Source organism: Excalfactoria chinensis, chromosome 5 (assembly GCF_039878825.1).
Source record: "Excalfactoria chinensis isolate bCotChi1 chromosome 5, bCotChi1.hap2, whole genome shotgun sequence".
Classification (NCBI taxonomy): Eukaryota; Metazoa; Chordata; class Aves; order Galliformes; family Phasianidae; genus Excalfactoria; species Excalfactoria chinensis.
The window spans coordinates 21,004,714-21,020,380 of record NC_092829.1 but is presented as its reverse complement, the minus strand read 5'-3'; the positions used below and the strand labels follow the sequence as shown (position 1 = coordinate 21,020,380).

Here is a 15,667-nt window from a genome sequence, read left to right as displayed (position 1 = left end):
ACTACGGAAGTTCTTGAAATGCTGTTAAAAAACAAAAGTATTTATACAGAGGTTGCAGAAGAAATAGACAAACCAGCCTCTGCAAGGAGGTAACACAGTCAACAGAACACCTATGAAGTATCTTACCAAGGAACAACCACTTTCTGCAGTGATTAGCAAACTTTTAATTCATAATCAAATTGCAAGGTGAGAATTTTCCCCCAAGTACAGCAGAAGAAAAAAAAACAAAGATACAAACATTAGCGGATCAACAGCGGTTACTCTCATACATAACCATGAGTTACATTGTGTCTTTATCAGAAGGCAGGATACAGAGTCTTCACATACAGTTCTTTTAATCAGAACAAGTAATGATTGCAATCGTTAGAATGGTATTTTTTTCCATGGGTACTTGAATGAAGTCCCATCAGATCTCCCCCTCATGGCTGCATCATTTTCCAAGAATCAAGAATCAAAATACAGGCTTTCCAGCTCCAAATGCACACATCAGAACAGGGTATAGCAAGACTTACCCATCACTAACAATGGGACCTGCAGTCCCTAGAGAACATTACTGTGTCTGAGTGAATGTGACAAAGAGTCGATCAAACATCAAAAGAAATACATTTATAATCAGCAAAACACACAAAACAGGCCTGGCTGCTTTGTGATTATATCAGGTGTTTCTGATAAGTAGACCTGTCCACTTATTCTTCCTACCAGCCAGACTGACATGATCCTGTGATGCAAAGACATACACACACGTTTCTGCTTCCACAGTTCCATTATCTTAAAGGACGTTTAGGCACATTTTTGTTAGCACAGTAAAAAGGCACCAAGCAACTTCTAGGTATAATGAAACCGACAGTAAGTTGGAGAATGCAAGCCATGTGCACAACAGGAACAGTTTCTGGATGTAAGAGGCACGGCGAAGGTCACTGTGCCATACAGGTATCTATTTCATCCTCAGACAAACCATCAGATGTGCTTCCCTAAAAAATCCTTAGAAAGATATTTCCCAGGTATTTTGGAAACTCCTCAACTGATCCAAGACTGACATTTTCAACTCCAAAACTTGCTGTCTTCATTGTATGTAAAAGTCACTTCTGTGACACATCCGAAGTGTCCCAGTCACGCCACTCAATGTGAATACTCATCTGAGTATGGTGAGCTCAGAATCTCAACATGTAAGGAAGTGGTAAAGAAAACCGCTACAAGATGTAGCCAGCAGTGAAGCAATAAGGCTAGAGGTGCTAAAGTGGAAAGCAGAATAATGTTCAAGTTCAGAAGGGCTAGAAGGAAACACAAAGTAAAGCCCATCTGTTTTCCCTTTCAGTTAGATAGGATAGTTTCTTTCTGATAGTTATACAAAAACAAACAAACAAAAAACTAATCATAGCAACAGAAAACTCAGACTGTGCATTATAAACTTGCCTGATCTACATAGAAAAAGAGATCCTTGGAAAACTGAGTTATCTATTCATTCCCAAGGAAAACATGATAGTCAGGACAAAGCTGGAAGGTACAACATGGAAAGAGAGGGGCACTAGAGACAGCATCTTTAAAGGCTGGTTTAGTTCCCCATAGTTGGCATAACCACAGCAGGCTTGGTAACAGTGGCATCTTCCTCTTTCCATTGAGAAATGACAGTCTTCAGCTGTGTGTAGAACTGCACTCCCTGGGGGAAAGAGAAGCAAGGATCAGATGTTCAGCCCTAGGAATTCTTCACATGTGTGCCACAGGTTATCAAGCATCTGTTTTCCCATATATACAGAGCATTAAGTTTTCCTATGTGGGAACAATTCGTGTCAACTTATTCCTTTTAACAGTTCCCCAAAGATTCTGGTCCTATGGGAAATCTCGGTACTTTAATTCTTACTCCCTTCTCAAATGTCCCCCCAGTAAGGGGAGATCTGATGATCACCTTCCCATTGCCACTGCTAACGTGATTTACCTCAGATCAAACTAAGAAAGTAATCTGAAATTTGGCAAGTTACCTGTTTGCCATAGAAATTTGCATCTCCTCTGAAAGAAGCACGAGAACCGGTGAAAGAGAACATGGGCAGAGGTACTGGAATTGGAACATTGACACCCACCTAAACCAAAGGAAAGCTACCATATTAATCACAAGATACAGAAACAGCAGGTTTCAGAGCACCCTCCAAAAGACACAGTATTCTGTATCTTTGAAGCTGGTTACTATTGCTGAGTAGTCAGTGATTAGTTGCTGTAGGTGGATGGCTATTTACCACAAATGGTGAGTGAGTATTAATAGCAACAATTCTAGCTTGAACATACCTGCCCCACATCTACTAAGTGAGAATATTTCCGAGCTGTGGCTCCATTGGTGGTGAAGATTGCAGTTCCATTTCCATAAGGGTTATTGTTCACCACCTTAATTGCATCATCCAAAGTGTCTGCTTCCAGAACCACTAAGACAGGCCCAAAGATTTCCTCCTTGTAACAAGTCATGTTTGGCTGCCAAGAGAAACAGCAGAAAAAGCAGACTGGATATTGATTATAATAAATAGGATATAAAATATAAAATATCCTAGGAAATAGGATATAAACACGTATGCTGATCACTCTCAGGATCAGAAAGTTCACAGTGCTCAGTGGGCATTTAATTTGACACAGTACAAACTGTCCATGTGTTCTTCCAATTGGCCACATTCCAAAAAAGTTAAGATTATAAAGTTATTGACAATGCGAAGTTACCTTCACATTGGCAAGGATGGTTGGTCCAACAAAATTGCCGTTTTCATAGCCCTTCACTTTGATATTACGTCCATCCAGAAGAAGACTGGCACCTTCTTCTACTCCTTTCTGAATCAGGTGACAAACCCTTTCCTTGGCTTGGGGACTGATTAGAGGCCCTAGGTCTGCTCCAGGCTGGTCTCCTGCAGAGAGGCAGATGCAAAGTTTTTAACCGTTCCCCTTCTTATGCATAATGAAGGTAACTACATCAGCAGGAAAAAATAGGAAATTTCTGATGTTTCTTAGACACCGAGCAAAGATTTGTTCCATTAAGGAATATAATCAACAAACAAGAGGAGTCATGAGCATTGTTTTAGATCACTGGGAAGATCGCAGATCCTCCTCAGAAAGAAAACTTTTCCTCTATGCAAGACTTTATTTAAAGTAAATGAAAAGCAGGTGAATTCTAATATCAATTTTGAAAGTACTTGTTTCCATTTTCCCTTCTTGTTGCATGCTTACTACCAATTGGAAGGACCTGTAAGTGAGACTGCTATGTAAACAGTAGGTTTGTGTTCTATACAGGACATAATTTCAAAGTTCCAGTTAAAAGCAAACCTGTAAATTTTGTAGCGCAGTCACACTGCCAATCCTTCCTACATATTCCCAACTCCAAGTCTAGAGCTCTGCACCCCAATCCAGACAATCTGCTAGCTCTCATCCCTATGGATCAAACCTACAAAGCCAGCAGCTCCAAGAGACGCACTACAATATGGCAGACACACCAACCTAAAAAGCCACAGTTGTACAGAAGCAAAGTACCTAGTAAGAAGTTATCAGAATCTGTACCTGCATTTACACGTAGATTTTTGGCTCTCTCCACCAACTCAGGCAACCATTTCTGTGCTTCTCCCACTAGAATTGCAGTAGACAGGGCCATGCAGCGTTGGCCAGCTGCTCCAAAGGCAGCTCCAACCAGCTGGTTCAAGGTGTTCTCTTTATTGGCATCTGGCATCACTACACCATGGTTCTTTGCTCCCTGAAATACAAAACACATATAGACTCCATGAACCAGTCCTGCTCACTTCTCTAGTGCTCTGGTAATAACATAATGTAGTAGTTATGACTTTGCTGCCAACAGGCTGGCAAGAAGGTCAGCCTCATCAAGTAACTATCAGTAGCAAAGTCAGCATCTGCTGCAGAACAGTGTGGTCTGTTTAAGCACACACAGAGGCAGCCCATGTGGTGCTGCATGCTGCATTGAGTGGCATTACCATGTTAGCCTGGACTCTCTTCCCATTCCGGGATCCTCTTTCATAGATGTACTCGCCAGCCTGATTAGATCCCACAAAGCTGATTGCTTTGATATCCGGATGGTCACAAATGAAGTTCACAGCTTCAAATAGGAAATAATACATTATATGATGTAATATAAAATGCTTTCCCCTGTCCTCATCCCCATACTGCTACTCTATGCATCTTTCTTCTCATTAGAATTCTTGCATCCGTCTCCTGCATTTGAGTTCCCCTGCTGCTTGTTCATGCATCTCTCCACTCTAACTTCTCAGCATGTGAGCTCTGCCCCAGGGCTCATACAACAGGATTTCTGCTGGCTTTTCATGCTCTGGGCCCCAAGTACTCAAAACACAGGTACTGTGACCACCTCCCCACCACAACCCACCCTGCCAGTCAAATCTCAGGAGCTCTGCACATATCTGACAGGGGCTAAGACAGTTCTTTCCAAACCTCTTTAGCAGCAGCAGGATCAGATGTTCAAGCAGCTCTAACACCTCCACTAAACACACGCCACAACACATACATACTCCAGTCCAGGATAAGCTATTATTACCTTCATGCTGTCCGTGGATAATATTCAGGGTCCCGTCTGGGGCACCAGCATCCTGAAACAGCTTGGCAAGGAACATGAGTGCTCCTGGCACACGCTCAGAAGGTTTCATCAAGAATGTATTTCCACAAACCATAGCCATGGGAAACATCCAAAGAGGAATCATCGCTGGGAAATTGAATGGTGCAATGCCAGCACACACACCCAAAGGCAGGCGGTAGGTGCAAGTGTCCATGTCTTTAGTGATGGAGGGCATGGTCTCTCCCAGTATGAGAGATGTCACACTGCAAGCATGTTCGACCACCTCTGCAGCAGAAAGGGCAATATGCCACTGGGTGATCTGTTAATGGTCACTCCCCAAACTCCCTTCTCACCACTACCTTGACCCAAGTCTTTCTTCCAGCCACAACTTAAAACTCATTGTGCTCCAGAAAATCCCTTTGCTCTCCCAGGCACTGTGAGCTCACTGTGAGTGGATTCTCTCCCAAGTATGCCACTCTGATTGATACACAGATTCAACAGCCCCAGCAAAACTAGTATAAATACAGTTATAATGTACCAGCTGGGATTCAACCTCAGACATTTCAGCACAAGTGAGAAGCTCCTATCCCTTTACAGCATTCAGTAGTCACTCCTAGGAAAATAAAGGATGTAACAACTTGGAAGTGAGTTATAGGAATTCTATCTAAGGGAACTTCTCAGGTTGGAGTTACAACTGCCCTTTTTTCTTTCAGAAGGAAGCTATGAGGGGACATCTACATGTACAAACTTCCAGAGCAAACAATTGCTCAGGAGAATTCCTCCCTTCCTGTGGGTTCTGAAAGCCCCTTTTGGAACAGACGGAGCCAACAGCTTACGGAGGCCTCGGAACACATCTCCCTCAGCATCAGCCAGGGTCTTCCCTTGCTCAAAGGTGATGAGTTTTGAAATTTCTTTCTGAAAATGGAAAACACAGTTTATGAACGTTAGGGAAACGGCTGCCCATAAAGAAGGGCTCAGGGATAAGGTTAACATCTACTGAACATCACAGCCTGAGCAGATCCTGGGAAAGCCGCCATGGGCTGATTTGCTCTTGTGGACAAGAAGTCAATAAGCTGCACAAGTGATATTGAATTAAAAAAAATCACCAAAACAACAAACAACTGTGGGCTGGCTTATATTCTATTGCTTTCACGCGTCACAACACAGAGAAAAACCTGGGGAATCAAAGAATATGCTTCTCTCACTTGTCTTCGTCAACTGGTACATTCTCCACCAGGCTCCTCTGTGGTATTTTGGTAAAAGAAACAAATGCAGAATAATAACCCCTAAGAAGTACTGCTCCTGTGTCTGCTTTTGCCTGGAGAGTGCTTTGCTGCACCTCTCAGCAATGGTGACTCTGTCAGCTCCTCACTTACAGCAACAACACCTTACCAACTACTCAGTTAAAGATTAAGTCTCTCAGTTTAGTTCACAGTCGGATACAATGCATTCAGCAACAGCCATCACACAGCCGCAGTGTCTCACCAGGTTGTCTTTGATGAGCTGCTGGTAACGCAGGAAGATTTGCTGACGACTCAAAACAGACGTTTCTGACCAGTTCCAAAAAGCCTTTTTGCAAGAAGCTACAGCTGCCTCCATTTCACTAGTGGTAGCTTTTGGTACACGAGCAACCACTTCATTTGTGGCCTGATGGAAAGAAAAGAATTGTATCAAAACTCAGTTTTTTCCAGCTGTTCTTGCCAACCATTCAACAGTCTTTGCATACCACACACCTCACACTTCTATTCTAAAAGGAGCTGTATTTCTCAGGGGGAAAACAGAAAAGAGACTCCTCTCCTAGTGCACACTGAGAGGCCTGGACCATAGCTGGAATTCTATGCGTCTTCAGTCTACACATCTCAGATCAGGCACTCAGCAAACTGTAAATGCAGTACTGGTTTCCGAGTGGGAATTTCAGAGGCGTGTCTGATACAATTTGATCAGGATTTCACATTCAGTTGGCATCAAATCATATCAGGTTGCATACGTGCAGAATGACAGCTGAAATTTTGCCATCACATTCACAGAGCCTTTCTATGTGAAAAATAGTTAAGAAAAATCTTAAGCTCCAAGTCTAATCTTTCTCCAGAAGCACACATACTTCCCCCTTTCATCAAGTGATTCAAGGAAATCACAGCATCCTCTTGCACACCAATTGTAGGTATACGAGCAGAAGCCATTTCACTTACTGGATTGTGGATGTCAATCCATTCTGTGGTTTTGGATTCGACAAACTTCCCATCGATGAACAGTTTAGTTGTTGGCTGTGGAGGACAGCACAGTGAGTGATCTTTCCCTGAAAGTGCACACATAACAACGTGCCCTGTTATGTGCAGGCTTTTGTCATTTCCCACTGTACTCCATCATTTTTCCCCCTCGATTTAGACTAAAATTGTCAAAACCCCATCTAAAAACTATTACAGAAGATATACATTGCTAGAATTATGTTCAGAACTATTTTAATCTACTCAGTCAGTACAATTGCTAAGTCACAAAAAGCCTGAAGTTCATAAACATATTAAAAAGAAACCAGTTAATAATTCACTTGGTCAGAATTCTGCCCATTAGTTAAGCAGTTCAGGTAAGCATGGAGAAGAAAAAGCAGGGGTAGAAGATGCAGTTAGTGCTGTAGCATGCAGGAAGAACTGGGGCTGTATAAGTGAAGAGACTGGAAACTAGTAACTGATATTTCCCAGTTCCCTCCACTGCTCCTCGTGGGACTTGTGCTCTAGACCCTTCACCAGCTTCATTACCCTTCTGTAGACATGCTCCAGAGACTCAGTGTCTTTCTTGTAGTGAGGGGCCCAAAACTGAACACAGTACTTGAGGTACCAAGAATAGGAGGCTGTTCCCTGCAATGCTGACTGCGCTATTTCTGATATAAGCCAGGATGCCATTGGCCTTTTTGGCTACCTGAGCACACTGCTGGCTCATGTTCAGCTGGCTGTCAGTAACTAACACCCTCAGATCCTTTCCCTCTGAAAAGTCTTCCAGCTACTCAATCCCAAGCCTGTAGCACCGCAAGGAGTTGTTGTAACCAAAGTGCAGGACCCAACACTTGGTCTTGTTAAAGCTCACACAATTGGCCTCAGCCCATTGATCCAACCTGTCCAGATCCCTCTTTTTATCCTCAGGCAGATGGTCACTCCCTCCCAGCATGGTGTCATTTGTAAATTTACTGAGGAAGCACTAAATCCCCATGTCCAGATCACCAATAAAGATATTAACCAGGGCTGGCTCCAGTACTGACCCCTGGAGAGCATCACTCATGACTGGTCACCAGCTGAACTGAACTCCACTGAGACTCTGGGCCCGGCACCCAGGCCGGTTTTTTACCCAGCAGAGTGTATCTATGCAAGCCATGGGCTGCCAGCTTCTCCAGGAGGATCCTGTGGGGAATAGTGCCAAAGGCTTTGCTGGAGTCTAGGTAGACTGTGTCAACAGCCTTTCCCTTATCCACCAGGCAGGTCAGCTGGTGAGAGCAGTGAGGACAGGGATGCTATTGCTGCTGTGATGGTGGGAGGGGGATCAAAGGATGAATCAGGAAAATAAATGGGGCTGACTTGGACAGGTCACAGCAGTGAAGAGTGGAGGAGAGAAAAAGGAAGCGACATTACAGCGGGACGAGCGGTGCCCCGGGAGAAGACCATCTCCTTCAGAACTGAAGGAAGAGCAGAAAATCCGAGCTCCTCCTCGGCCCGACATTGCCCCGACGGACGACCAAACTACAGCCTCCCCGCCGCCTCAGCCGCCCAGCCCCGCCGAAGGCCTCCCCGTGTCCCGCCGGAGCGCTTCGCCCAGCAGCACTTCTGCCCCGCGGAGCCGCCCGGCGCCCCGGCCCCACTCACCACAGAGGAGGAGGAGGCGGCGGCTGAAGCAGTCCAGGGAACACCGGCTCTCCGCGGCAGCTGGATGGGGGACACAGAGCAGCGCGATTACGCGGGGCTCCCCTCCGCCTCCAGACCCCTACTTCCTCCCCAACCCCCCCGAGGTGCCATCCGCAGCCCCGCCCGCAGCGCTCTGTGGCCGGCCTCACCCTGAGCGCCATGCGCCGCTGCCCGCCCCAAGCGCCCCAAGCGCCACGCGCCGCCACCGCTGCCGCCATCCCGGCCGAGGATCGCTGCGCCGCGGACCCCGAGCGGCGCCCCCCGCCACACCTCCCGCCCGGCCGACGACCCGCCCCCGCCCGCTCATTGGCCAGACGCGTGTCCCCTCGCCCGCTGCACGCCCCCTCCGGAGGGGCCTTGCCGGCGAGCAGCCAATCGCCGCCAGGGAGAGCCTCGCCCCGCCCCTTTTTCGCCACCGCCCCCCCCTCCGGGGCAGCGATTGGCCGCGAGGGCTAAGGCGCTCTGGCTCGGGCTCCGTTGTCACGTGAGCGGATTCCCGCGGGCTGTGGGTTTAGGTCACGTGACGCGGGCAAGATGGCGGCTCCCGGTGACGGTAAGGCGCGCGAATGAGACGATCGTCACCCTGCGGTACGGTCTGGCCGGGCGCCGCTTCACCTCTGTTGTATTCCCTGCGTTGCAGCTGCCGATCTGGAAGCCTCTCTGCTGAGTTTCGAGAAGCTTGACCGGGCTTCTCCGGACCTGTGGCCTGAGCAGTGTGAGTGCGGCGGGCCCGTGCGACTGGGGGTGATGGCGGGGCTGCCGGCCCGGCCCCGCGCTCACCCGGCGCCGTTCGTTTCTCTCTTCCAGTGCCCGGCGTCGCCGAGTTCGCCGCCTCCTTCAAAAGCGTAAGCTGCCCCCGCCTCGTGCCGCGGGGCTCTTACCGTGACCGCGGCTTGTCTGAGCTGGGGAGGAAGGCGCTGCTCTGAGCCTTGGGGGATGCTGCTCTCGCTGCTGGCTTTAGCTGGTGTCTTGCAGTAACTCCCAGCTCGCCCAGGGAGAGCTAGAAAGTGGAAACAGGCATTAGAGTAGCCCTGTGTGCCTGGAGCCATTGCGTTTATTCTGTCAGTGTAACTGGTTGTAAATGCTAGATCGGGCTTTGTATGCAGCTAAAAATGTACTTCTCTAAGAATGCTTTGCTGTTTGCTGTTTTCTCTTTTTCCTTTTTTTTTTTTTTTTTTTTTTTTCTTTTTTCCTCCCCCCAAACCAGCCTATTACAAGCTCGCCTCCCAAATGGATGGCTGAACTGGAAAACGATGATATCGATATGTTAAAGGGTGAGTATGGGCAACATGGGCAGCGAGGCTGTCTGCGGGTGGGAATTCAGTGCCTACTGAAAAGCTGAGCTCAGAGACCTTCTGAAGCCTTTTGGAAGCGAAGGGATGGGGGATGCTCCTCTTAGTATGTTCAGTGCTTCTTCCAGGGTTTTGTCCTGGTTGTCCAACCATTTATGCCGTTTTTACTTTTTTATTGTGCTATTGATTTGCTTCAGTTCTGAAGGCAAGAAGCTCCTGTTAGTGCACCCCATGGCTTCAGGCCTCTTGTCCTTACATCTGCAGAACCAGAAGCTCCAGCTGAATGATTCTGCTTAGGAGTCCTTGTCTTGTTCATTGCCTATATCTTTAGTTAGTCCCACAAGAATATATATATTGATAACAAAATGCAGTTGTTTTCCTTGTTACTGCTTTCTGAAGCAGTAAATACCTGCTGCATATTTTTTCTTCGGTTGTTTTTTGTTTTTTTTTGATTGCTGTTCCTGCTTTGGAATAGTAAGAATGTCTTGCTGGTTGTTATGAGTTGTGAGAGTTGAAGAACATATGCTGTACGCTGTAAACTGATACTGTTGCAAGTATGACTTGAATGCTCTGTGAAGTGATGAACATAAACTGCCACTAGGGGGCTACAGACAGTGTTAAAAATCACGCTTTTTCCTCTTAGAGCTGGGAAGCCTCACTACAGCTAACCTGATGGAAAAGGTTCGTGGCCTGCAGAATTTGGCATATCAGCTGGGACTGGATGAATGTGAGTTCTGGGCACAGATTTGATCACTGCGTTATAAATCTTGCCACTGAAGTGTGGGTTTGTGTTGCGCTTACAATCAGAAAAGTATGTTTGCAGAAGTGGGGAATGTCGCACAATTATGACAGTGCAATAGTGAATTTTCTGAAGAAAAAAGAGTGCTGCTCTAAGCAAGTCTGTCGTGGATGCAGTGAAGCCTAATAGAGCACATTTAAAATCATTTCTTATTTTAGGTCTTGTTTTCTGTTTTGAATGTTACGGTCTGGTATTTTCTAGTGGCCCATAAATTTCTGACTTAGCTTTGGCTTAGCTAAATCACTCAGTTTGCTTCATTTGCCACTTAGGTGCTAACGTTCTGTCTCAGAGTATCTGTGCCACTGCTTCTGTGACTGTACGTTTGTGTACTGCCTACAGAGTGAAAATTTAACTGGTGTGCAGGATTCTGTTAGCCATTAGTGCTCTTGCAACTTTTGGCTTCTGCAGTTATTTTTTTTCATAGTCAGCTATAGCAGGAGGTGCTGTCACTGCATTCTAAAGTTGACCTTCATCCTGCTTACCAACAAGCAATTTATGTCAGTGCCTTTTTTAAAGGGGGGGGGGGGGGGGGGAAGATGCATTTTTTTGTCATCATTACATATAGGATTTTGTTGTTAATGTGGTGATCCAGCTTTGAAGATTCCAAAGGGGCTGTGCTTCCTTTAAACAGTACCTTTGTGTATTGATGCCGTTTTACTTTTACTGCTTTATTTTGCTTCATCATAGACTTGAGTTGCAGCAAACTCTCGGGCTTTACATGAAGCTCTGAAAATTTTTAGACTTAAAGATTTTTTTTCAGCTTCATTTCAGTGGGTAACAAAAAGCAGTCGAACTTTGACGTCTCGTGATTGTAAGCCTGGAATACCCTAATGCTTTCTTATCAATAGATCATTAAGCCTGTTTGAACACTCTCTCCATAGGTAGAAATCTACTTTCAGTGCCAACATCTACAAGGATCGAATAAAGCTTTTAGTGGAGTGGAAGTTATACTTTAACTGTGGAAATCTTAATCAAATAATAAGATTGGCTGGTGGTTTGCTTTCTCGATTGAGCTGTAGGTTTACATGTCAAACGGCTTTGGTATGCTAAATGGAGCAGAACCCAAGTTAAGAGAACAAAAAAGCTTAACAATTTTTGTTGTATTTATTTCTGTTTATTTTTAATGGAAAGAAATATGAAAAGGCCAAGTGAGAAAATAAAAGGTCCGAGGTTTGCGAGTGCTATCCAATAGTGTGTGGCAATTGAAATCTTAAATTTCAAAGTTTTATACAACCTCTCACCGTATTTGCAATTTCTTTTCACTGAAGTCTATCTCTGTAACACATTGAGTGTTTTGTGTGTCATGACGTATGCGTGTATGTTAGGAAATCTTCCACATATAATGAAATGCTGAGTTTGACATGTGCTCTCAGCACTATTTCTTCCAATACTGTCTTTTTCACTTTGCAGACCTAGGTTACTAAGAGAACAAGAAGAAAAATCCCAAAGATCTGCTCATTCATGTTAAAGAGCTTGTGGTTTTGTTTCAGTGGTATATAATTTGATGACATCTTTTTGTATTGAAACGTAGTATTTTACATAGTTAATAATCAAAACTGCTTATCAAAAACAGAATTAAGAATCCATGCTGACCGCCTTCCTCTAGATGGCAGCATGAAGCTTCTGGTAGAAGTCTTAATACTTTTAATTTTGTGCAGTTTGTCATGATTTGAAGTTCTTCTTCTCAAGAGTTATTTCGGCACTTCTTGTGTTGTAAATTTCCACTGTCCTTTTGTCAATATTTTCTTGTTTCCTCTATATTTTGTGAAAACATTTCTGCTTCCTTGTGTCAGTGTTTTATTTTTATTACTTTCCAGTGCCCTCTTCTACATTTCAGTTCCTTTGTATTTTCAGAGGCTTCTGTTTTTGTCTGAGTTATTGATAAAAATGCTGTTCTGGACCATGATGATCCATGGTAAATATGCCTATTTAGTGACTTTGTAATTGTGTTGTGAGATCTGTTGTTGAACCAATTCACAGCACCCTTCATGTTAATTTTGTATTATGGTTCATTGGGCTAATGGAAGTGTGGGACTGGTACCTCTTAAGATGACATTTTGTCAAGTCTGTTGCTCAGATTTCAGTTCAATTAATCTAATCATTACTTAATTATATGCCTTCTTAAATTCATACGAGCTGCTTTTCCAGTTTGCCTGGGTTCAATGGAAGGCTGATATACTCCTAAACATTTGGGTTGTTCTACCAGTTCTTTTAGGGTGCAAGCACTCTGCTGTCTGAGAGCATCTTGTGTGGCCCAGGTATGTTTGTGAAGTAGTGCTGATGCTGGAATATCATAGGATAGATTTGATGATATCACTAGAGCAAGACTTCCTGCAAAGCCTGATAATTTTAAGGTCTGATATATATGGGAAGGTAATGGTACCTGTGTATGTTATCTATCTTCAATAGTAGAAAATTTGGAATAATGGACCTTCCAAACATGAATACTGTTTATTCATTTCCCTGTCAGCAGTGCTAGCCTTCTCTTTTTGGGTTAGATTCTATTTGTATTTGGAGCTGAAGATGTTTTGTGCTTTTCTTCCTGTAAAGTTAGGAACGCGTATTAACTGCATTGTCCAATCTCAAATCCTCATATTTAAGAGCAATGAAACCATTACTGGACATGCTTAACCAAGTGTCCCTTTTAGTTTTGTGTGTCCTGGCTTTCACTTTCACTGGAATTCAGAAACGTTTCTCCTCTTTCCTTTTCTGCAGCACCAATTTCTTTTCCATATATGTTCAGCATGATGAAGCAAGTTAAATAGCTGTCCTATAGCAGAGGAGCTGCTTGGTGCTAAGGGACCAAGAATTAGCTCTGAGTGAGGTGGGGATATCAGGTGAACAACAAAGGTGTCAATCTTGAAGCACCAGTGATAAAGGAAGAGTCAGCTAGGATGTAGTCAGAATTAGTGATATAGTTTTCATTAACGTGAATAATGAATAAATAAGTAGGAGTTTTTAGCCTGGAGATAGACAACTATGCCATATGTGGAAAAAATGGTCGTAAAACTGACAAAAGCAGAACAAAAAGCAAGGTGAGACTCGCAGTGTGCCATAAAGGCAGAGCTGATTGCCACCAGAGGTTGTGAGCACAAAGTTACCTCACTGAATAAATGAGACAAATTATTGGGTGATAAATCCTTCTAACAAAGAGGTCACTGGTAGCTTGGAGATCCTGCAGAAAGCTGAAAGACTGGAAAAGACTAGGCAGACTGGGCTGCATGGTTGCCCTTGTCTTATGCTCTTCTATAGGTATTTGCCTTTGGCCTGTTGGTGATGAAGTGGGGGAGTGGAAGGGAGGTATTGGGGTGTTGTTGTGTTTTTGGTTTTGTTTTTTGTAATAAGCAGGACTGTAACACATGATAATTTAATGGCTGTTGCCAGAAATCACTGAAGTGTTTCTGTAAGGGAGAGAACTTTTCTGAGGCAAAAAGAGACTGATAGAGATGGGGATGAGGAACGGCTTCCTTGCTCTCAAGTTAAGCTGTCCTTGGCTGTGAATTGTAGTCCTTTGCAGCCTTAGAAGCCTCTGAAGTCTCTGGAGAATAAAGGGATTCATTCTGAATGCCCAGCTAGTTACAAATTGCCACTTTTTTCTAGTAGTCTTCAGTTTTTCATTTTTCTCAGGTAAATGCTGCGTGTGATTTCCTGCCTGCAAGTTCAACTTTGTAGGTTTCAAGAAACAGAACAGTTCTGTCTTTTCTTCATTCCTTGGGCAAACTTGAACTGTGACGTGTTTTTGAAACATTTACTTAGTTCTGTTTGTGATCCTTTGCAGCCTTCTCTCAACATGGACAGTTTCAAAGCTTTTTTTTATTTAATACTGATGACAGGTGGGAGTGTAGGTTTAAATCAGGGACTCCATCTTTGGGAGACTGAGCTTTCCTTATCTTTTACAAGGCATGACACTTTATTTGCGTTGAAGTTGAACTTTGTGTAAGCTGTTGAATCAGAATGGAATTGGGGAAAGAAAGGAGGATCATTTATTGTCTTACTGAATCATGTCTTTCGTTTTCTGTACTGAGCTATCTTTCCTCGGAGCTCCCGTTTTTAGTATCAATGTATATTTCCTGTGGGCTCCAAGCAGATCCAGAGGGCTGTGTACCCAGGTGGGCTTATAATGCTAATGATATAATTGATCAGATAAAAAAACAAAGTAATGGCCATAACTGCTCTTTTATTTAGTCCTGATTTTATTAACACAGGGGCTTTTTAAGCTCAGAAGCCTGACTGTACCTTTGCAGGGGGAACTGGTTTCTCACAGTTTCTTGTTAACCAAAATGAGTTTTTGGTGATCCACCTAGAAAGTAGACTCTGCTGAATGTGACTGGGAGAAATATTTCTGGGAGAAATAAGGCCACTTAAGGTACTAGTGGAGGTTGAGAAGAAAACTGTTATAGAAAGAAGTAGCGAAGTGAAGGAGGTTTGCATGGTATGGATCCAAGTCTGTATCCTACAAGACTTGGAGACCTTGGTGCTTGTGATTAGAAAGATACAGCAGTGTTCTTAGCAACTTGACTACTGGCAAGAGTAAGGAAGTTGCTGCTTCTTTGTTAAAAGCCAGCGCCTCCAGAAGCGTAGAGCTTCTAGCAGCATCTAAAACATGAAGGAGGAAAATGTGTTCTGGAATCATTTATATTGTTATAAATATGCTGGACTTAGAATATTTTATGCCAAGTCTAATGCTCATTATGGTCTTAAAAATATGCTATATTAAATGCACTATAGTGAGGTGGGCTGTTCTACCTAGGAAGGAAACAGTTTGAGATGCATGTGCTTCAGTCTGCCTCCATGTCATATTTCTGCCCTGTTTAGAATTTTCTTTGTAGCCGCTGTTTTTCTTTCTGTTCCTTTACATTTTCCTGCCTTGCTGAATGAATTTTCATTGCATTTCAGCTTTGCCTGGAAGCATATTTCTCTCTTATTTTGTTATTTAGTACTGCATTTGCAAAGACTTTGAAATAGTATACACTGCGCTCCAAAGCTTGAAGGCAGAGTTTTATAGCTGGGCAACAAAATTATGCTCTTTGGACACTGGATTTCTTTAATATGCAGTTAGTATAAGGATTTACTTGGTTGAATTAGTGGACTTCCCCCAGAAAATGTCTCACGTTATGGATGGTTCATTTGTGGGTTAGGAAATGAT

At 43.9% G+C, this 15,667-nt stretch overlaps 2 protein-coding genes across 4 annotated transcripts in view; one reads left to right on the top strand and one right to left on the bottom strand.

The window, feature by feature from the left end:
- Positions 1-140: 140 nt before the first annotated feature.
- On the bottom strand, positions 141-8,711 carry ALDH6A1 (aldehyde dehydrogenase 6 family member A1). Of its 2 annotated transcripts, none has more exons than XM_072339299.1 (12): positions 8,580-8,711; positions 8,392-8,451; positions 6,733-6,839; positions 6,029-6,190; positions 5,380-5,458; positions 4,526-4,828; positions 3,951-4,072; positions 3,526-3,715; positions 2,698-2,879; positions 2,278-2,457; positions 1,977-2,075; positions 141-1,657 (listed from the first exon to the last, which is right to left on the bottom strand). In XM_072339299.1, exons 4-12 carry the CDS (start codon positions 6,140-6,142, stop codon positions 1,553-1,555), a joined length of 1,374 nt encoding a protein of 457 aa, XP_072195400.1. In that variant the 5' UTR covers positions 6,143-6,190; positions 6,733-6,839; positions 8,392-8,451; positions 8,580-8,711; the 3' UTR covers positions 141-1,552. The 2 variants fall into 2 exon arrangements, with proteins under 2 accessions (XP_072195400.1, XP_072195398.1); XM_072339297.1 differs by having other exon boundaries at positions 6,733-6,807.
- Positions 8,712-8,863: 152 nt separating this feature from the next.
- LIN52 (lin-52 DREAM MuvB core complex component) overlaps positions 8,864-15,667 on the top strand; it is a 41,105-nt gene continuing 34,301 nt past the window's right edge. The window contains exons 1-5 of one of the 2 annotated variants that reach the window (XM_072338899.1): positions 8,864-8,983; positions 9,071-9,145; positions 9,238-9,275; positions 9,638-9,704; positions 10,366-10,449. In XM_072338899.1, the coding sequence (XP_072195000.1) occupies positions 8,965-8,983; positions 9,071-9,145; positions 9,238-9,275; positions 9,638-9,704; positions 10,366-10,449 (283 nt within the window). In that variant the 5' untranslated portion in view covers positions 8,864-8,964. The remainder of the gene's footprint in view (positions 8,984-9,070; positions 9,146-9,237; positions 9,276-9,637; positions 9,705-10,365; positions 10,450-15,667) is intronic. The other variant, XM_072338897.1, reaches the window with a different exon arrangement.